Raw genomic sequence first — 23,195 nt, 5'->3', positions numbered from 1 at the left:
AAAAACAATTGGTGTGATAGTCTGGGGTTGGGGGGCAGCGCCCTCGATTTTTTTTTTTTTGAGATAAAATAAAAAATGGCTACAATTATTGATAAAAATCTATTTCATATGGACAAATCAAACTATTTGCTGCAAGTCAGGGCTGGGCTAGGACTGGGCTACAAAAATGGATAAAAATCTATTTCATATGGAATCAGGGCTGGGCTTTTAAAAAAAAAAAATTAACTGGGCCGGGAGGCAGGACTGGGCTACAGCCCTCCCCCCGCCCCCCCCAGCTCGGCCTATGTGTGGTTGACTTCACCTGACAAAGGAAGTCGTGTCCAAGTATAGCAACGCAGGTATGGTGCCCTGTTAGAAAAGTCTGTGTTACATATAGCTATATAGTGTGAATTAGAAACTCTACCCATGAGCTATCCAAGGTTGGCCATTTGATTTTAATCCTTTCTTTGAGTTCCCAACGAATCTGGGCTGCCACAATGCGCCGGCATGGTTTCTGCTTCCTGAAGATCAAATTGTTCCTTAGAATCCAAATGCTAAGATTTAATAATGTCTACATTTATATAACAATAGCCACTAATATGCAGAACACGCAAAATTATAAGATACAAAGGGTCGTGTCAGGAATGAACGAGGAAAATGACAGGAAGTGATGAGCAAAATTATGAAGGGGTACCAACTGGTCTCCGTTTGTTTGGTAGGAGCAGTTTGTGCAAGTCACCATGCTAAGGGATGTTGCAAGTTCGAACCCCACCGATATGGGTGGTTGTATAACCCCCAGTAGGGCTTGTCTACCGGAAAGGAAGAGGGCCTTAATCCTCTAGCTTGATCAATAACACACACACACACACACATATATATATATATATATATATATATATATATATATATTGAGTGAGAGAGACGCAATTATAACACAAACAAGGAAAATGGGAAAGATTATGAGCAAAAGAGAGGTAAAGGAATGCCTTTTTTTGTTTTCAGGGAAAGAAAACATTTCATTAAAGCTCGGCATAACAAGTTATATACGGAGCTTGTAACGATAAAATGACTTTTAAGAACTAGTTTTTGATAGGAAAATAATGTGATTGAAGGCGTTGAAGCGAGGCCAAGCATTGTGAGTTTATGACATTCATGAAGTGAGGCCTAATTACTGAGGAGGTGAAGCATAAGTGTCATGATTAAATAATTAAAATATTTTAAAACTCAAAATAACTTAAAATTTTACCAGCAAGCAATTAATGTCATAAAAGTTAGTAAAGGCATATAAAGTAGCAATCAGCACCATTAGCTACGATAGACCATAGGCGAAACCAGTATCGGCCCTTGATTCATGAAAAAATAAAAAATCATATTAAAGAAAAAGGATCAAATCCAATTCTTATCAATCCACTACTAAAACAGTGATAATAGGACCCTGAAAAGGATCAGACTAGTCCAAAACTCGATATTTACACTTAATCGAATTCAGGACTTAGTCGGATTCGGGTTTTAATCAAATTTGGACCTGAATTTCAATGAAAAATTAATACCAAATCCGATTTTTAAACGGATCTGAATTTGGCTACTGAATCCGATTAATCAAATTAGGATATCAGGTTACATCCTACCCTTTGACATCCCTAGCAAAAAGATATAATTTTTTATAGTACTTAAAAATCCTTCTTACACATCACAATCACATAATTTTGAAACTTGTTTTTATTAAATACACCTTATAGATCTTGTTTATAGAGCTTTTAAACCGTCTGATCGTTTGATTGGACTAGCCAGAGTGAGTGCACAGCTCACAATTTAAACATTTAATGTATAAATTATCCTATATAGCTAGAAATCATGGATGAAAGTTGTATCCGCCGAATCTAACATCATAACTCTGTGACAAATATCGCTAGATTTATGAAAATCTATTGCCTGAAAGTTTAAAACGTCAATTTCTCGCTAGATTTTCAAAATATCGTGAGATTTATGAAAAAACATAAATACCGTGATTTAAACATGATATTTACCTTTTAAACGGCTATTTATCATGAAAAAAATGTGTTTTTATTTTAAAATAATTTTTATTAATATTTTCTTATAAAAAATTATTTGTTTATTGCCAAGATTTTGCCAAAAAAATGTGAGATTTATGATTTTTTTTTAATTTCTCACAAGTTTTTTGAAAAACAAGATTTTGCCGATAAAAACGTTTGTCACTGCATCATAGATGTGTTCAACGTGGGCCGCTTGCTAAAGAGTGCAATTTAGATCATGTTCTTTCAATAAAAATATGACTATTGGTGGCATGCAAATTTTGTACATTAAGTATTGTTGTTTTCTCGATGTTTTTTAAGAACCCACTCACGAATTGTGATGATTGAAAACCTGTTTTCACTCATCAAACTAATGTAAAAAATATGAAAATGTACGATTTCTACAAAGTTTCGGAAATGAAGGACGAAAGACAATTTTTACTCATATCATTATTTGTGCAAACAGAGAAATTTAGAAGTGGATATGCATGAAGATAAACACATTATAGCAAGCTTGAGAGCCATGTAGTTGTAGGTTTATGCAAACCCCCTTGGAAGTATGAATATCATAAATTCCAAGATGCACGTCAAGACCAGAAAGCAAAACATAAGCTCCAATTTAGCTTTAACCACCTGCCCTTCCATCCCCAATGCTATTGTACAAAATTAGTTCATTTGAGTAAAATATGATGTGGTTGAATTGGCAACAGGAGAAAGCAAGCAGGTAAACGAATAAGTAGGCCTGGTAGAAGAGGAAGGTGTCCCTGAAAGTTTAATATCAAGAGCCTTAATCAATTTGCAGTTTCTGATGCCACTATAGTTAATTGTGAAACAAAGATCAGTCACCGTGTACAAAGTGGGTTTGACAATAGTGAGGTGATGTATTGAAGATATACAGAATAACACTCACATAGAACAAGTAGATGCACCTAGTACATAAGGACTGAAAAATAAATTCTAAAACATTTGTTAGATCATTCTATTTTCTCCCCAATTACATCTCAGATTTCAAAGCATAACATGAAAATGACCACATTAGTGAAAAATTATCACTTGACAAAATCTCAGACCTGTGGCACTTGGTCAAGCAACCGTAGTCAAGTTATTTTCTCTAGCAACTTCTCAATGTCTGTACTGTGTTATCACCACAGAAGAAATATGATAAAATTATTCAGTGCTGTCTATACCAAACAAAGCAATCCATATCAGGGGTATACAGCCACTTGTTCCAGCCCATCTTACACAGGTACGAGTGCTGGTAAGTGTTGCAACATGGGTACAGCTGGTACAAGAGTGTTTTCCGAAACGGGTGTGGTTGAATTGTGTATGCTGCTCGTGCGCCTGTCAAAATATGAATAATATGTATACTACAAATGAAAGAGTTCCATAATATATAAAATAAAAATATAATGCATAAATTACTATAAAAAAATACATGAATCCTATATATTATGTAATATATCTGTGTGCCAGCAGCCAGAAGCACTCAGCACAAGCAACCAGAATTACCAGCATCCACAGAGGTATAGAAGTATCCATTTTACACAGTTTCCAGCATTGATAATCAGCAATCTCATTGTCATAAGCCAACTCTAAATGAAGAATCTTATTGAAAAAATCGATATGAACATCCTTGTTTACAGAAGGAAAAGCATGGCAATCATTTCACAACAAAATCACCAGTTATCAATAGGCAGGCAAATGTGTGTCAGACCACTGATTGCAATGATCAAGAGATGTGTAAGAAGATATACAGAATATGTAAATGCTACATGGCTCGGACAAGCATTAGCATGTTAATAGTAGGGCAAAGCTCTTCCAAATCTTTCGGCTGATGACTTGTAAGAGAGATGAGATTCAGTCCATTCAGAATCCAATTGATCTCTTATATTTGTGTCATTGGATAACTCCTTCACCAACCGCATAAACTGCGGCCAGTTTTCACCACCAAACATGTTTTTATCCATTCTCACAAAATTGAAAGAGAAAGATCCTTCAGGGTGACCATCTGTGCACATTTTGGAGGCCTTCACAATCTGCCTGGAGGAGGCATCATCCAGATATGGTAAGGAGTTTTCGCCTGATACAGGAATATTTGACAAGAAAGCAGCATGGATGAGTTGCTTAATAAAGCCTTCTGGACTGCTGTTTCTGTTAGCCTTCTTCTCTTCTGCATCACGAAGGTCAAAACATGTGCAGCACAAAGTTACCCCATGCTTGGCAAACATACGTGCAATGGGAAGATAGCCATCCCTTGTCAAGGTATTATAGTAACCAGCAGTAAGCTCTGCGGCATGAGAGTCTGTACTATAATGCCAATGTATGCCAGCAACTTTACCATAAAGCCTGACACCAGTCTCACTGAATATAGTCTCAGCTGCCATACATAACCTTTCACCATGAAGAAGAAGCATACTAGAATACCATTCAAGAAAAAATTGCCCATGAGGTGAATTCCAGTTGCCATTATTCCTAAAGAAATTAGTTTGATTTGGATCATTCGGTCCAAAGTCTCTGCCATCATAGGGACCACCATCTCCCCAGTCAACCATTCCAATCATTCTTGCAGAGGCCTTCAATGATGCAAGCATGAACTGATGTCAAGAAAACAAAAGAGCATTAAGAGTGTAGATGGGAAGAGAGAGAGAGAGAATTAATCTCTGAAAATACATCAATTCATTTATCAAAAGATTCCGTGGAATATAGACATTGGAATTGAACAAAAACTCTATCAAATTTGGTACAATAAATAATATGCATAGGGTCCATTTGTGTACCTCGTCATAGCACTGAAACTCGCCAATATCTTTGGGACTCCTCATCACCCTTTCAGAAGAAAATGAAGGATATCTGAGCTCACCTCCAGGTCCCATACCAATCTGAATTCCCTGATAAAGAATGCAAATTCATCAGCAGAGCCACAATTTCATTAGCAAATTATAATCATCTATAAATCAGCTACGATAATTTTTATTATTTAAATTAAGGGAAAAGGAAAACTATGGGCTCACCGTAATGACAACTCCCAGGAACTCCTTGAAGGTGTTCCTGAAGTCCCTCATAAAATCTGAATAAGCTTGGATTGGGAATCGACCCTTTAAGACAGGAAGCATGTCACAGCCCAAAGACAGACATTCTTTGTTCCTCCTCCCTAGTCTGTCAGTATATGATAGATTTGGCTTTTTCTCCATTTCTTCCAACACCCATCTAGGAAGTGGTATCCTTTAGAATGCAAAACCATAAATAAGAATTAACAAGACTGACTTGTTACAGAATAAACAAGAAACAGTATATTCTAGGTCTATATAAACAAGCAAATATCCAATCTGCAAGTTGAAAATCAGAGAGAATTAAAGGACCTGGTATCCTATGACTAAGATGCAACCTAAAAATAAAAGGACAACATAAAATACACACACACACACACACACACACACACACACACACACACACACACACACACACACACACACATATATATATATATATATATATATATATATATATATATATAGAGAGAGAGAGAGAGAGAGAGAGAGAGAGTGATTGGTTCCTTCTAAAGGTAGGAGGGTGCGGACAGTCTTAATTTTCAAATCTATATGCTCTGTTTAGTAGAAATAGGCTTTTGGATAATCTGATTATGACATGTGAGCAGGTATTTATGATGCTTCAAAATCGACAGCTCAGGATTTTTATAAATTTAAAGACTCATAAAATCATATTTTTCACTGAAAAAACATGATCCAACAATTGGTCCTTAGCAAATGGAACATGCTGAACACATCTGTAAGGTCAGATGAAACATGGCCTGAAACATCAAAATCCAGCACTGTCCACACTTTATGGATGGTTAGCAGGAACCAAATTTCCATTATATATATATATATATATATATATATATATATATATATAGAGAGAGAGAGAGAGAGAGAGAGAGAGGAGTAGGTGCTGCCAAATTTAGGAGCCTAATGTGAGCAAAGGGCGGTTTTGGGTGTTTTTCGCAATTTAGACCCTGCAGATGTGTTCGGCATGGCCAATTTGCAAGAAAACAACACTTTGATCATGTTTTTTCGATGAAAAAACATGAATTTTCAGCTTGAATATTTATGAAAATTGCAGACCGTTGATTTTTAAACCTTATAAAAACCTACTCATGTGTTGGAATTAGACGATCCAAGAGCCTGTTCCAATAAAATCAAACATGTAGAACACATCTATATGGTTAGATTTGAGTAAAACATGAAAAAAAGAAGAAAAAAGACAACTTCAGAAGCCCAGTAGGCTGGCAGTAGGCACAGACCGGAGTAGGCAACTACCCCCCACTCTATACACACACACTTTCGACTGCAGCCCCAAAATTTTCAATCATAAAATTTTGATGCACTGTGAGCTGCTGCTTCTTGAAACTTTTAAGAAAAAATTACAAAAACACACCCAGTTTTTGACCTATTCACAAAAGCATGATTAACCTTTAAGAATTTACAAAATACCCACCTAATTAAGAAATGAATTTCAAACACACGCCTCCTCTAACTCAGTTGAATTTATCATAGCTAAACCGTGATTTGGCATGGTAAAGTTACCCTATTGCCCTTCTTGTCTCTCCCTGAACCATGGTGTTTGAAGTTTGAACCTCCGTATTTTCATGGCTACCACTATCACTAAAACAACAAATATTCTACAAAATCGGTTTTTCAATAGCCTCCGGTGGGATGGTCTCAATCATGATGTGTGCTATCTCAATAACCCTGACTTTTAACCTATTTTCCTATTTGCAAAGTGTTATGCATCTCAGCAGACTCCACGTTTTTGAGAGAGAAATTTGATGATGATGATGATGATGATCATCATCCATCCTTTATCATACATCAAACAACATTATCACCATCCCATCTTTTTATTGTCAACCTCCTCCCTCCATCACTCAACTGGTCAATGTCCATGGGCTCATTCAATTTTGTAACCCTAAAACTGCACTCACCTCCTTCATTCTAAATTTGTGTCTTCGATCCACTCAACTGTGATCCCTTCGATCCTCAAGTTATGGGCATCAATTGGGGTACAATCCAAGCTACAGTGAAAAGGGGATGTGAAGAGGTTCTGAGAGAGTGAGAGAGATTGGATTAGCCCTAAGTTTAGAGGAAGATGGTTAAAAAGGGCAATAAAGTAATTTTGTCTTGTCAAACAATGGTTTAACTATGGTAAATTCAGTTGAGTTAGAGGAGGTGTGCGTTTGAGAATTTATTTCGTAATTAAGCGGGTATTCATAAATTCTCAAAGGTTAGGCATGCTTTTGTAAATAGGTCAAAAGTTAGGTGTGTTTTTGTACATTTTTCAACTTTTCATAACATGTTTAAACTTTGCAATCACGGAATCCAAAACATGCCTTACTAAGCAAGCTATGTAGATCATACATATAGGGTTTGATCCACAAAGAATTCAAAAAGACATGAAAAGAAAAAGGTGTGGTCTAATAGATAGTATGGCACTCAAAACAATTAGATTAGTGTTTGGACATGTCATTAGTACATGTACTATATAGTTAGGGATGAGAAACGAGACAACCAGCTCGCCGTTCGGCTCGACGAGCCAGCTCTTTTAAGTAAATGAGCCGAGCACAAACAAGGCAAGCTCGGCTCAACTCGGCTCGTATACATAATATGCATATTATATATGTTTTATATATGTATTATATATATTATATGTACTATACATATATGTTATATATTATTAAGCTTTAAAAAATATTTAAAAAATAATTTTTTAAAAAAACAAGCCAGCTCATGTTCGGCTCGTAATGAGCTCGGTCTCAGCTCGGCTCATGATGAGCTCACGCGCCGAGCTCCAGCAGGGGTATACCCTTAACGAGCCAAGCCCAAACAGCCCAAGCTCGGCTCATTTGGTTTGTTTACCAGCCCTATATATAGTGAGAAGTCATGGTTGCATGTTCTGTTTGTTTGATCTGATCCCACATATGGATCATGCATGGTTCATTTAGTAGGAAACTTGTGCAGATCTGAAGCAAGATGCTAAAAAAGTTTGAAGATCTGCAATCCAAGTTGAAGATCTAAACCCAACGTAAAGAGAATAGAGATTCAAATAATGACACAACTAATTTAGAAATGAGATGGAATCAAAATTAGATTAGAGTCATAGACTTAGAAGGTTATTAGGATTAGAAACTCTTCATCTGTATATGGAGGAGGAGAAAGAGAAAATTAGAATTTTGGGGATTGATTGACATTTCTTTAAGTGTTATTTTCATGCAGCTGATTCACCAATTTTCACTGGAAGAAAGCTGTTGATCGATTTATTTTCTAAGTTAATTCATGGTTCCATTCCAGTATCTTGTATTTTGGTATCAAATCTACAAACCTAAGGAACAACCTTCCAGTCATTTGCACCAGAAGAACACATAAGATTGAGTTGTTTTGATGCAACACCATGATATTCTCAATAAAAAAAAGTGCATTGTGGCTCTTGGAAAACCTGTTTGCATATCGTAATGTGCAATCCAAACGTGTTTACTACTAAACAAGCCTTAAACAAGAAGACTAACTGGAACAAACAAACTATCTGAACATATAATTCACCCCAGGCTATTAGAAGAATCAAGAAACCTATGTTCATAATCAAGAACCAAAAAGAAAAGCAATAAAATGTGGTCAAACGCCAGCAGAAACTAAGCACCAAATGCTTATAACCACATTGATAAGACCCGGTGCCCATTGAGAATATCATATCTTCCAGATCATAAGGACCACCATACAGGAAATCACTAACAAATCATCTTTGACAAGAATGCCAATAGCTAGCAGCTTAAACGATGCAACGAAAAACAAAATCAAGATTCATTGTTCTTTTTCTTCTTTGTTTAATTTTCACCGTTAGAAAAAAAAACGTAGGTTTGCAGCATAAAGCAACAACTAGGCATCTAGACGTCATTGTTAACAGAATCCATCTCAATTCGCGGACAAACCCTTAACCATAAATTAATGATCAGACAACCATCAAATAAACAAATTCCTTCAAATTCTATCGACCACCAAACAGAACTCAGAACAAAACATGCTGCCGAAAATTATACCAAAAATGGAGCACAAGAAGATGCTGATAATTTATACCCATGAAAAAAGAAATAAAAGACGAGAATGAAGATGAAACGCCACTATGTAGCCTGTACCACAAGAACCAAGAAAACGTAACGAAATACAAAAAAGATGCACAGAAACTTCATCCCCCATGAGAAGTTTTTTTTTATGAACGAAACAAATCCATGGCAAACCGATACGATCAGAGACACTAGTTCTTCGAATTCAAACCCACCCTCGAAAAAGGGATCACCAAGAATAAATTATTCAAACAACAAGATCAATCCAAACACACCCAACAATCCTCAATTTCAAAATTCACAAGCCAATCCGGCCAAAAGAATGCAACCAACAGGAAAGAAACAAAAAAAAGGGAGAAATCAGTCAAGTCCACGGCCAAGAAAGAACCCAACCCATCAAGCATGGTCTCACCAGCAAGAATCCTTGGAGCCACGACAGCACTGATGAAACGACATGATCGCGCGGACCTTGAGCCCGTTCTTGACGGCGGCGGCGACGATATCCCGATAACCGCCCCAATCGTAAACCCCGGGGCCTGTTCTCTCGACGATCCCCCACCAGACCTCGACGGCGATGCCCTGGACGCCCGCCATCTTCAGCGCCAGCAAGCTGAAGTCCATCGTCTTGGGCCTCGTCATCCTCCCGTCGGCGCTCACCGCGTCGAGCGGCAGCGTCACGAAGACGGGCACGCCGCGCCGGGGCTCCGGCGCGGAGGGGAAGCCGTTCACCTCGTTCCCGCCGGAGACGGATCCCTCGGAGGCGTCGGAGGGTTTGGAGAAGAGCTTGGAGCTGACGACGACGGGGGCGTGGCGAAAGTGGGGCCAGCAGTCGCGCCTCGTACGGACGGCGAGGCTCTGCCGGCGCGTCGCCAGTCGGAGCGGGCAGTGGAGGGAGGAAGAGGAACACGAAGGAGGGGAGGAAGGAAGAGAAGGGCGTCTGCAAGGGAACGAAGAGGAGATTCTCGACGAAGAGATTGCCATGATCTCTCTCTCTCTCTCTCTCTCTGAAGGGGAAGGGAAGGGGGCGGAAGTGAGGGAGAAGGGCAGTTTGGGGAAATTTTAAAGGAGGTTCGGTTCTTGGGATCTTGGTGGTGACGGCGTTGCCGTTGCCGTTGTCGTTGACGAGTGAGTGAGAAATTGTTGCTGCTGGAGGGATACGCTCGGTATTTTAGTTATTTTAATAAGATTGAATCTATGTAATATGTAATGTTAAATACATGATTAATTTTAGATTAACTGATTTTATACCATGATATTATATAAAAGGTAGACACTTTGTTTGTATGTATCTAGTCATTAAATAGTACATCTAACTATACATGTAGGTTTGCCATGACTTATTTATTATGTCAGAAGGTTTTATCATGTTTACTGCATCATAAGATTCTATTTTTGTTAATGAAAATAAGAGTGTTTTAAAAACCCTGTAAAACTTTATAATTCAGTTAACTCTAAACCATGAAAATTGTAAATAAAACATGTTAAACATGATTTAAAGATTAGATTTTGCGCTTGGAGCTTATCTATGTAAATTAAGTTTATTTAGAAAAAACCAATACTAATATTATGTATATGTATTATGATTGGATGAATTTTCACCTATAAAATGGGTCAAGCTGTCCATATAAGAGTAAGAACTCAACAGGATCCCACCCCTCCTTATATGGATTTGAGATCCTGTTGACTCTTTAATGATTTCAATTAGGAATATGAACCCTAGTAAAAAAATGAATCAAGAATACCAGTTACAATACCTTTCAGCCAAAGCATAGAGGATGTCAAATTCATGTAGGATGTCAAAAGTTCCTTGTCATGAAAAAAGCAAAAAGCTTGTACTAGGGGTAATCGATCATTGTTCGCTTATAATCAGGACATCGGTGAAAGGCAATGAAAAAAGCAAAAAGCTTGTCATGCCACACGAAAATGATGGCAGTCAGCTTTCACTCAGCTGGGGAATCCTTGGTGTTTGGTGTGATGGTTCATGGGCGTTTGCCTAGGATTCTTTGTCCAACGTAGTCAAGTGAGAACAAGCAGTCACCATTGAGGTTGGGGAATAATCAAATCTAAGATTCCCAGTTGCCCACATAAATGGGATAAGCTGGAGAATCTCATTTTCATCTGTAATAGAATATCCCACCTTATCCCGTTCATCTCGACAAGTGGTTGCAATCAAACACCACCTTAAACATGGATTTATGGCAATTTCTCAACTTTCATATATAAAGCAAGATTTGGCTAGGAATCAATCGCAAAAAAACGGATGTGGGTTGTGTCCGGTTTCATCATTGATCACACGAGTGTATGTTTTTCCTTTGTGTAGGCCATGAGAATTTTCCCAGACATTTTAAACGTCATAGAGGCTTCCTGCAAAATCGTGTAAACCACAAGGCATTTCACAGGTTCCACCGGGAAAATGAAAACAGCTAGGAAAGAGAGCCCCAAAATCAATGGTGACCTACACCCCTCTTTTCCATGTTAACGTTTCCCAGGGTATTGGTTTCCCAATTTTCTTTCCACCTATGAACGCGCCCCTGCAGCGCCACACACCGCAGATCCTTTGTTGTCTTGGACAGGCAAATGCTGTTAGGAAAGTTTTAAAATATTAATGATTACTACCAAAAGTGTTTTGAAAAAGTTTAGTCCCATATTTAAGAGAGAAAAGTTTTTTCAAGAGGTTTAAATAGAGAGTTTGTCATCTATTCTTTAGGTGGATTGCGGACGTTGCTGCGCATCGTGCAACAATGGACGCGCCATTCGCGCATGCGAGCGCAAGGGCGCTTGAGGCGTTTTGATGACGTACTTTGCACTTCGCAGCGGTGCGAGGTGCAAATATCCATTTTGATTTTTCGGTTTTGAGTTATCTGGCCGTTTGAAAAGCTTTAAGTTGCATGTATATCGAGTTAATGTTGCATTGTGATTGTTTGACGGTTTTGGAGGCCTTTGATTGACAGTCAAAGGTGGGTGACCGTTCAAGTATTTTTTTTGTCCTATTTTTAAACTGTCAGATTTATGGCCATTAATCTTATTTATCGCAAAATGTTTTGGCGTCTCTAAAGTTTATAAATATCTTCTATTTTCGTCTTTTGAGATACAAGAATTTTATAACTCTCCAAAATCTTCTTCTTCCTTCTTCTCGATTTGGCTTGTAGAGTACAAGTGTGGTAGAGATCATCTGTCCTTGCGAAGCATTGACTCTCTGGAGGTTCAAGCCTAGTTGTATCCTGCAAACTCAATCGCAACAAACCTCTTTTCGCATCTTCGGACTTCCCGGAGTGGGGCGATTGAAGTTCTAAAGATTGTGATCTTAAGAACGTGCCTCTAGGCTTGAGATCTTTTTTCTGAAATCCATTTTTCACAAGGTTGGATCAACAAATGCATCATCAGCAAGTTTGACATTCTCTCCCACTGGAAAACAGTAGTAGTTGATTTTGGGCCGTGTTTGGATACTGAGGTTTGGTTTGCAGAAACGGTGCAATTTCCGCTTGTTTCCGCAAAAACCTGCCTTTTTCAGGGAGAAGTGCTCCCTTCCACATGTCAAGGGAACATTTTATTTCTAAGGCTCTGTTTGGGAGCTTTGCATTGGGATGAAAACATTATTCATATGTAGCCAAAATGTGGTGTTAAAGGTGGAGTTGCCAAAAGCATCCTCTTGTGAATGTGTTGAAATGTGATACTGGGGTTTGATGTAATGTTTTACCAACACTCCTGCTTCCAAACAGTCAGAAAGCATGAGATCACACTGGGGAAATTGCAACAGCTCCTGTTCAAGGACCCCAAACAGAGCATATAATGCAACTACTGACCTATTTTCTTACATTTCTTATATAAGTACAAAATACTCGTGCCACACAAAACACAAAAAATAGCTACCACGGTTAGCAATTTTCTGTATAAAACACAAGCACTTAAAATCGCTACCCCGCGATTTTCTGTGTTTTGTGTGGCCCGAGTGCACCTTACAAAGTACTCCGGCCGATCACTGGATCTTCTAGCGAGGCCCGGCCGCATGCTTTACCAAGCAAAAAAAAAAAAACAAAATGGCTTTTTTAGTAACCACCTCTCTCTTTCTCTCATACATATTTATATGAGGCCATTTTTTATGCAGCAGCGCTACATGCTTAGCATTCAGATCCACTGCTGCTGACCATTTTTCTCGAGATGGACACTGCTGTCCGGCAGGTAACTGCACGCCCCCATGCAGTGATGCTGCATATAATGTGAATACTGTTTAGATTACCAGCTCCTCTGACGAGCATAGGTTCCAGTCATCAACTAAACCCCAAGCAGAAAATACAGAATCTCAAATATACTCCTGTCTCCTTTTGTTTTATATTCCTACAGTGGCAATCAGTCAAAAATGCAAGCAAGCTTGGAAGCTTATGTTCCTTATATTATTAAATATAAGCAAATTCTCCTGGAGATCTATGGATCTGAAATAACCCCACTGGGGCATTCGCCCATATAAGCTACGACTACAAAATTAGCAACATGGAGCAAATTTTGTGGGTTCGTTCTATATTTTTTTAGTTGATCATAGTTGCCAGAAACAAGTACAGTTACTGGTATGAGTACAAGAACGTGAGGGCTTAAAAAGTTTTAGGTGCCTTTCTATTTGAGACGCATATTGATACAACTCTCAAATACCAGTTTCTAATAGACATTGACACTGTTTCTAAAAGAATTGGTAGGAGTTTATGAAAAAAAATGATATTTTCATAAATAAACCCACAAATTAAAATAGTCAAATATACACATATATATGATAATGATAACAATTTTCTCTAAAAAAACAATAAATCGCTCAAAAAAAGATAATGATAATATTTTTTTTATAAATTAAAATAGTTTTTATAAAATGAAAGTATTGTTTGTATGCAAAAAATTTAATAGAAATGAATTTGATACTCATTGTAATGTAATAGAAATGTGTTTCTATGTAAGATGGTGTGTGTTTCACAAATAATTGAGACAAGCTTGTTAAACATTTGATACTTCTATTATGGTTTCCTAAACGACTGATATCTAGCCTGATCCAACATCTGGCATGATCCGTGATACATTGTGGTGCATCGAGTACCACTGCAACTATGCAGTAGGAATCTAAGTTCAAAGTTTATGCTCTTAAACTTTTCAACAGTGATGTGCACTTTTGTATCGATGACATGAAAATGATTCACACACGCAAATCAAGGATTCACAGACCGAGGCAAACACAATATTATGTATGGTTCGTTCTAGCACGATCTACGTCCACGGTGAAACTCTCTTTCTCTCTACTTGATGAAGAGAGGGAGGAGGTGCTCTTTATTTAAATAGGCACATACATAACGGAGGTTTCCTACTTAACTAGACTTCTCATGAAGACAGTCAAGACTGAGGACTCTACAATTGCTGATCTTCTTGGAGTCCATATAGGGTTGGTCTCCATAATAGAGAGGTGTCTTGCTTGGGCATCCCACCAAGGGGTGGTGTCTTCTGATCATGAGTCTCAATGAGTGTCCTCATTTTACTGGGAGTCCTTGACTCACGGGCACTTGTCATCGCATGCTCACATAGGCAAGTCCGGACCAAACTCATTGAGAGTTACGAAACGTACAAAGCCTTCTTTGACCAAGGTCGTCGCGACATTCAGTTTCAAGTTGGTCAGTTTGTTTGGGTTTACCTGCATCCTGAGTGTTTTCCCGTGGGCACTTATAATAAACTGAGCCCTAAGAAATATGGTCCATTCCAGGTCCTACTACGATTAGGTTCGAATGCCTACCTCCTAGAACTGCCTAACGATTGGAACATTTCCCTGATTTTCAATGTGTCTGATCTATATGCTTACTGTGGGGACAACAAGTCGTCAGAGCCGACTTCTTCCCAACCAGGGGAGAATGATGCAGAGTAGGCGGTACCAGTACCATGTGACCTTGGCACGGCCAGGGAACCCAACCCACCATTTAGAATGGATGATCGGATCCAGCAGCAGGATCCGACCCCAAGTGAGTTGACTCGATGCAGGAAGATAACGCGCACCTACTCTAGAAAAGGGAAGACCCGGCTCAGCACCAATCCAGTCCTGAATTGAAGCCTTCTCGGGTCTGGGTCCGGGCCTGGGTTTTTTTCTCTGTCATTCTTTTCTCCTTTTTTTCCCATTATTGTTCATTGTTTGCCTTTTCCTTCAATTTTTATCAGCAGCCTGTTCATTGACATTTGGCATTTAATACAAAAAAGTTCCAGCATCACCGTCTGGGTGAGTTTTATTGTTTTAGCCTGTCAGCACACGACTGTACACAGTCGTGCCTTCCCAGCCTCCATCAAGGTCACGCAAGGGTTAGGGATCGCATCAAGAGGCCGTGTCTTCACTGCCATTATCGCAGCCCTCTGAAGACTGCATCATCTTAGCAAAAGGCAAAATATACCTGTATTAACAAAGTAACCTTCTTGGCAGCACTAAGACTTAAGATCACCCAATAAATTGAAAGATACAAGAGGTGGATAAAATATGTAAATTTGCGAAGGTTATATGGGTTCCGTAAGCAAAACTGCATCAAGAACTGATGTCAGAAAGCACTGGCCAAGTTACATTGCAAATCTTCTAAGCTTGTTTTCCAAGGAAATAATTATGAATAATCATGCATAGTTTAATATGAAGTGTTTTACAAAAATAAACATGGTAATACATCTTTATTCACAGAAAAGTGAACTGGAATATACAAGAGTAAAAATGTAAAATTAGACTGTAAATCTTGTGTTCTGTCAACAAAACTACATCAAGAACCAATCTCAGAAAACTTTAGCCAACTGGCATGCCAAATCAATCTTGCACTTTTGTTTTCCAAGATCATTTTCCATAGATTATGCAGATTTTAGAAGATTACATTTTTATGGATCAAAGTACATTTTTTGACAGCAGGAAGGCCCAAACATCCCACAATAAATCAGAAGATGTAAGAGGCATAAAACATTAAAGAAATACAATAAGCTCATGAAATAAAAGAAACAATCTTCTGTTCAGCATTTACACATTTTTAAGTTACATAAACTCCTGAGATGGAGACATCAACTTCTGAAGCCAAAGCTTGGCCACCTCTTGGTACCTTCCTTCTTTGACTTCTGAGATTTAGACCCTAGAAGATTTTCAAGAGATTTTACCTTTCTATTCCTTGCCCTTCCTGCTGCTTTCAATAGCTCAGATAATCTTCTCTTCTCATCATCAAATTCGGGGTTAGCAGTTCCCAATTTCTCTTCTCGCACCCCAAGAACAAACTCTAGAATCTCAATAGCATCTTCAACCCTGACAGAATTTTAAAAAATTGGCAAAATTTCAGCACCAATTTGAAGCCTGAAACCATTAGCAGAAAAGCAGAAAATACTCAAGGTTATGAGTTCATTTATTTTTTTGGTTTTCATTGAGATACAAATTAGATGAACAAAGGAATCAAGACGAGGAGTCAAAGAAGTATATTCAATTCATGTCCCCACTGCATAAATGATGGAGTAACTGTCAGACAGCTAGGGTGTACATGCACCTGATCACCACCTGATTGGTGTAGTCAAATAAATTATTGCCTAATCATAAACCAAATCTTAATGCAGCTTTGCAATTTTCCATGTCAGAAGCAGCAAATCCCCCGACTGACTTGTAATACTCGAGAAAAATGGCACTACCCACAACCAATGTGACAGGAATTTTCCCACCCATTTTCCAATAGATCTAGTTCTCTACCAAGAACACCTTTTATATATAATCCACCATTGTTCACCATGGTTTTTATTTATGTGCAACTCCCATAAACAAGCCAATCTCGTTGGATCTGTGGAGGCACAAAATGTGAAGTAGGCATTCTTTAATACAAAACCCTGTCAACATTCAGATGCTCTGCAATTATAAAAAACATAAGCTTCACTAATTCCATGTCCAAAATAATGGATGATGAAGTAACATTCTAGTTCAGAACACTTCTTCCCAATCTTAAATACTCAAGCAGACTTTTGCACAAGTGCCACAAGAAGCAATCCAGACAGTGAAGATATAACCAATTATGAGGTCAAAAGTTACTCTGCATGCAATCGCCCGGGTGTGTGTGTGTGTGCATCTGAGCAAGTGTGAGCATGAAAACACAAGAATGAAACGTGCTTGTTTTCAAATTTTTGATGCAATTGTCTTTTTTTGTTTTGATGACAAAGGAAAACCCTCCCTGCGAGGTAAAACTCCGGGTTGAGGACACAACCACTCAGCCTTACGTGCCCCAATCGTGATAAAGCAACGGCTGCGCCAGCAGGATTCGATCCTGGGCCTTCAACTTGTCGTAGGACCCAGCTCACCACATGGGTAACCACCAAAATTGTGATGAAATTGTCAAACTAAGCAAATTCTTCTTGTCAACAGTTCGCAACTATCATCTATGTCACATTCATACAGCTATAGAAATGGGGTTACAAGCATTTCTTTGAAGTTTTAATTGTGACTAGTATATAAGGGGATAAGGTATGGGAGCAAAAACGGAGTATCAGAGTGATGTTGATCAGTATGGTGCTTTGTAATAGTAGGTACATCCAACAGGCATCTCACCAAAAGTAACTAGACCAGAGTTACCAGAAGCATCTTAGGTGGGTGAGAATGCGCTTTCAGAAAACTCCCTTTGCTTCAGAAACTTTTTTGGGAATCTCGATCCTCCTATGCTTCCCACGATCTTCGTTCATGCTTCCTATGTCATCGCACGCTTCTTTTCATGTTCTCTCTGTGCTTCATCTCACACTTCTCGCTCACTTCCCGTGTGCTTTTTCTAAACAGGCAATCGTCAACTTTATATTTTGACAAAAAATTAATTCTTACACTAAAAATTTAAGAATGGTAATTTTTATTTTAGTGTTTATTCGTTTCCCATTCGATTCTCATTTCACTTTTAAATTGATTTTTCGCTTCTCACTTCTTATAAATTTCAAAATGCCTCGCTTTTCGCTTTTCGCTTTCGCTTCTAGTATAGTTTCCCACTTCCGCTTCCTAGTCCGGCATCATAATACCTTTACAAAAGTTCTTGCATGAACCAAGAAGGTACTCTCTTTCTAAGAAAGCTGTTAAATTAATTACAATCAATTTCCCTTCAGGCTCAAATGCCAATTTTATTCTGGGAAAATTTCAGCCCAATAAAATATTTCCTACATGCTGTGGAAACCGCAAAGTCACCAACACCAGTAATTTCCTGTTATTTTTTTCTCCAAGGAAACCCCAAATCTCATCTAAAATGTGTCTTGTTTTTTTTCTGCTGAAAGGAAGTTTCTCTAAGCGCTAAATCCTTGTATTCTTTTGATGAAGACATCAATGGAAATGCAAGTTCTAGGTGAAAAATTGTTCTCTTTACTATATCGGGTTGTGAAGATATAATAGGTAAAGTATGTGGAACGACTACTGTTATAGTGGTCACAGATTTCCTGTCAAAAGAGTTGCTATATCGTGTCGTGTGAATGATTCCAGAGTCTTTTATCTGAAGCGGTGGGGCTCCCCTTTTCTCTTCTTTCACATATTGGGAAAAAAATATAAAGAAAAAAAAAGATTCTCAAAATGCAGCTGAACTGTCCTTAGTCTCATTCGAGAATTTCTTTTTGTAGGTATGTCTTTTGGAAACAGGAAAATAATAAGAAAAGTTGAAGTAGAAAATAAATTTTGTAACTTTTCCATCTGTTCCAAATGAGAGAAAACTTTCGAAAGGAAAGTTTTCTAAAAACTTTGATTTTTTATAGGAAAAATTCCTCCACACCCCTAGGTGGAGGAATTTTTCCCATCCAAATTTTTCTTTTGCATGATGGCAACCCCTCACCATCAAAGCATCGCATTCCATCCGTTCTGCTAACTTCCTTCATCTTCCTCTCCTCCATTTTCAGGTCTCTCTCTCTCTCACAGACACACAGTAACAGTCCATTTTCACTAATATGTAGCTACGTGGTGGAGAACTTGCACAAAGATTGGGTTTCGTTGGCCCTCTTATCAATGAGTTGCTTGAATGGTTTGCTGTTTCTCACCTTAGGTTCTGCAATTACATGTTCTGTCTATGGAGATTGTCATTGTAACTTCATCGATGGTCCCCTCTTATCCTTGAACTGCTTCGACTGGATCAATAATGGAATTATAGGTCGAGCTTATGGAGACCACCATTGAATCTTCTCTGCCACTGAACTTCAGAGCACGTAGCTGATCTCTATAGTCGGATGATAATATTGTCTATCCGATTAGGAAGATGGAGAAAGAAGGGGTTGCTGCCCATCAATGGTTAGTGAATATGTCTCAACAAACAATTTGAGTTTGAACATGTGGGTACACAATATTATCACATTTATTATATTTTTTCCACCCTGATTTTCTCATGTGACACAAACGAGAGAAATTTGTTCATATAGAGAAGTTTTCATGTGAGAACTTCTCATATGTAATCTTCTTTTCCTATAAGATTGTTTCTCACTTCCAAACGTGTCCTTAAGGTGTGTTTCAATACTTTCCGGAACTTCTCACTAAAATGAAGATTTTTTTATGCAAAAAACTCTATTGTAAAAGGACCCACTTTGGATTGTTTGGACTTTGGATTTCACATGGAACTAACGAGGAAATGTTTGGGTTCAGGATGGAACCAACAAAGAAATTCATAAAAAAATCGGATAATCAACAATTCATGATTGAAAAAAAACGATGTCTTAAGAGAAACAAATGCATCCACTTTTAAAGGGTTTTACAATCTCGTCCTATTCTTATTACAAAGCCAAAGTGTCCTTATGTAGAAGGTCAAAGGGTCATTTCAGAAGAGCCAGACGGTCTAGTCAACGGTTCTTGAAGGAAGTTAACCTAGAGGATGATTATGGTCAGGTTAAAGAAAAGTGAAGGGTGACTTTGGAAATCAAGATGAGGGACGATTTGGGAAAAGAAAATATCTTTTATGTTGTCCCATAATCATTTCTATTCTCATAGGTTTTCTACAAAATGTAAAAAAAAATCTTATTGCAGAAACAAAGTAACAAACCCGCGGTTTTGGAATTGTTTTTAAAATTTTCTGATTACACTTCTGTTCCCAAGTGATCACTTCTCAACTCTTATTGCTAGATTTTAAGATCTGGTTATATTATTTTCCTACCTCAAAGGAAAAACAAAATTTTGAAGTGGCATCTTAGAATAAATTAACCAAGAAACAGCGGCACACGAGCATTTGCAATGTGATTAACAAGGAACAGGTGTCCAGAAGAAGAAGTAGAAGAAGATGATGATGATCAAACGAATTGTGGATAAATAATCAAAGAGATAAAATACCATCATCCACTCTTACCTCCCCATTGCATCATAAGCAGCGGCAAGATTGCTGCACACCCCGAGCGTATTAGGATGACAAGGCCCGCATTCTTTCTCCAGGATGCCCTTTGCTTCTCGGAACAACTTCGCCGCCTCCTCGATCGCGAACAGCTAAATGCACACCAACCCCATCTGGTTCAGAACCATCCCGAACAACACGGACTTCTGCTCGCCGCCACCTTCCCTGAGCTTATCCACAGCCCCCTTGAAGCACTCGTAGGCCTCCCCGAACTTTCCAAGGATATAATTCATCACCCCCATTTGGGCTTCCAACCCCGCCACCGTGCTCCGCTGCCAGAGCCCGCCTTCCAGCAATTTCTCCGCCTTCTGCAACACGTTCAGCGCCTCCCCGTACTCGTCCATGGCCTCGTAAACCGCCGAAACCTCTGCAAGGCCGCTCGCAAGCTCCTCGCAGTCCTCGAACTGCACCTGCTTGGACGTGTAGATCCGCAGCGCGTTCTCGCAGTAGGATTTCGACTCCCGGAGCTTCCCCGTCCGGTGGTAGAGGTGGGCGAGGCGAACGTAGACGGCTGCCACCGCCGGATGGGTGTCCCCGACGGACGATTTGAAGACAGTGAGGGCCTTTTGGTAAGCGAACACCGCCTCGTCGTAGCGGCCAAGCGAGAAGTAGCTGTCGCCGATGGATCTGTCGACGGCGGCGATATCCCCTTTCCGCCCCCCTTCCGAAGAGAACGCCATGCTCGCGAGCACCAAATTCTCGAGCGCCGACTCGTAATCTCCGCGGGCGTCGCAGATCAGGGCCATGAGGCGACGATCGGCGGCCTCCTCGAGGGATCCGGCGTCCCGTTCCCGGTGGACGGCGAGCGCCTGCCGGCAAAGCTCTTCGGCCTCCGGGAACCTCATCGCCTGAACGTACGCCTCCGCAATGTACCGGCAGGACTCCGCAACCCTGGGATCGGTCTCGCCGAGGGCTTGCTTCTGGATTCGAAGCGCGGAGACGTAGGAATCGAGCGAGCGATCGGTCCGGCCGATCATCGCCAGGGTGTCGCCGAGCTGCATGTAGCCGGAGAACGCGGCGAGAGCGTTCTCCGGGCTGAGATCTGGCGCCGGGATCTGGATCGAGCGCTCGAGGGCGGCGACGGCGTCGTCTAACAGGCCGATGGCGGAGTTGATGGCCGCGGCGACGTGCAGGCACATGACGAGGTCGAGGTTGGGGGCGCCGGAGGCGGAGGAGGTGAGCTCGAAGGACTTGGCAGCCCGGAGAGCGTAGTCCAGCGCCTTCGGCGGGTTCTCGGCGGCGAGCTCGCGGGCGAGCTTCAGGAGGAACGGCCCGAGATCGGGGTTGTCGAGGGCCGCGTCAGCCGCCGACGGGGAACCGGAGAGTTTCCGGCGGGAAGTCGCGTCGGCCGCCGACGGGGAACCGGAGAGTTTCTGGCGGGAAGTCGCATCGGAATCGCCGGGGGAGAACTTGTTCCGAGGGGCAGTCGCCGCCGAAGAAGGCGAAGGAGACTTCCTGGGAACCGGAGATCTCTTGGGAGTTGAAGGCGTTGGTGTCTTCGATTTCGCCTGCCTTTGCATCTCCTCCTTCGTCCCTCCTCCTCCTTCGTCTCGGTGAGATTCTCTGCTGTCGTCATTGTGCGGCGGTGGCGGTGCGGTGGAGGACGGTGGGTCGCCGAGGAGGACGAGGCCCGGCATGGGTTTTCAACGGCTTTCTTTGCTTGCTTCTTCACAGGTTTCAACTACCAAACCAAAGAGGGCAGTAAAGAGTCAAGGTAAAAAGCAAAACCGGAAACTGAAAACGATAAGATAGAGGGAGAGAGACGATTAACTTGCTCGGTGGGGACATACACTTCTGGTTAACTTTAACCATAGGGATGGCAGTGGACCGGGGGACAACGGGGCTCCGCCCCGTTTGGACCGGGAATGAAGTGCATGAAACAGGGATGGAGGCCGGGATGAAGGTTAAAATCTATCCCCGTGCCAGGATGGACTTACGTTTTTCCCCCACCCCACCCTGTCTCCATCCCAATCCCTGCCTAGCCCCGCGCCCGGTCCCCAATCCTTTAAGGAATGACTATAGACTAAGGGAAAATGAGGCCCGGCCCCGTTTGGACCGGGAATGGAGGACATGAAACGGGGATGAAGGCGGGGTGGAGGTTAAAATTCATCCTCGAGGATGGAGGGTGAAGGTTCAGATTTTGAAACGGGGCGGGGTGGAGACCTTGTCTCCCGCCCCGGTCTACTGCCATCCCTAGTTAAGTGGATTGGTTTAGACCACAAAAAAGGTGTAACCAAATGAGGAGTAACGGGTCAGTGCTAAACCAATTTGGTGCTAAACGGCATGTTAAATGTGTTTTTTTTTATCCGAATTGAAGAGTTTGTATCCAATACATGGGTGGGATTTATAAAGTTCAAAAAATCAACCGTCCAAAATCTTTGTAAAATCTTGTGGCTCCAAACATCATTTTTCTCATAAGTTGCGGATTCTTTTGCGGAGCCGAAACCACATAAAAAGCACCCAAGAAGCCTGAAAACCCTATTTAACATGCAGTTTAGCACGGACCCATTTTCCATGAAATGAGTAGGCAATTGGTTCGAAGGAAAGTCTAAAGGAGATCTTTACTTACAGTCGGAGGACATCACGTCCGCATTGGGTAGTACGAGCATTCCCTCTGCTGCTGCTGCTGGATTAGGAGTAGTAAGCCCCGCCCCGCCCCCACCAGATTTGTTTTGTTTTTATTTATTAAAGCGGTTCGCCTTTGGATTCCAAAAAGCTTGGCGTGACCCGAATTTC

General features: G+C 40.4%; 1 protein-coding gene and 1 pseudogene across 2 annotated transcripts; both read right to left on the bottom strand.

Annotated features, from left to right (window-relative positions):
• Window positions 1–3,594: 3,594 nt before the first annotated feature.
• On the bottom strand, window positions 3,595–10,138 carry LOC149836815 (beta-amylase 3, chloroplastic-like). The gene is made up of 4 exons (XM_090007131.1): window positions 9,536–10,138; window positions 5,024–5,234; window positions 4,790–4,900; window positions 3,595–4,606 (listed from the first exon to the last, which is right to left on the bottom strand). Exons 1-4 carry the CDS (start codon window positions 10,102–10,104, stop codon window positions 3,809–3,811), a joined length of 1,689 nt encoding a protein of 562 aa, XP_089863257.1. The 5' UTR covers window positions 10,105–10,138; the 3' UTR covers window positions 3,595–3,808.
• Window positions 10,139–15,934: 5,796 nt separating this feature from the next.
• On the bottom strand, window positions 15,935–22,117 carry LOC149836814 (protein KINESIN LIGHT CHAIN-RELATED 1 pseudogene; annotated as a pseudogene). The gene is made up of 2 exons (XR_016431842.1): window positions 20,418–22,117; window positions 15,935–16,402 (listed from the first exon to the last, which is right to left on the bottom strand). The product of XR_016431842.1 is annotated as a protein KINESIN LIGHT CHAIN-RELATED 1 pseudogene (transcript).
• Between the last annotated feature and the right edge of the window lie 1,078 nt (window positions 22,118–23,195).

The sequence above is a fragment of the Nuphar pumila genome, chromosome 5 (assembly GCF_984573655.1).
Source record: "Nuphar pumila chromosome 5, dmNupPumi1.hap1.1, whole genome shotgun sequence".
Taxonomy (NCBI): domain Eukaryota; kingdom Viridiplantae; phylum Streptophyta; class Magnoliopsida; order Nymphaeales; family Nymphaeaceae; genus Nuphar; species Nuphar pumila.
Note: the sequence above shows the minus strand (reverse complement) of the source record. Positions and strands in the feature narration are given on the sequence as shown.

What these genes read in the sequence shown, in the direction of transcription:
- LOC149836815 (XM_090007131.1), bottom strand. Translation starts at nt 10,104, where the DNA reads ATGGCAATCTCTTCGTCGAGAATCTCCTCTTCGTTCCCTTGCAGACGC. An exon ending in TCCTGGGAGTTGTCATTACG is followed by an intron (nt 4,901 to 5,023) that starts GTGAGCCCATAG and finishes ATTCTTTATCAG; the next exon opens with GGAATTCAGATTGGTATGGG. An exon ending in AGTTTCAGTGCTATGACGAG is followed by an intron (nt 4,607 to 4,789) that starts GTACACAAATGG and finishes TCTTGACATCAG; the next exon opens with TTCATGCTTGCATCATTGAA.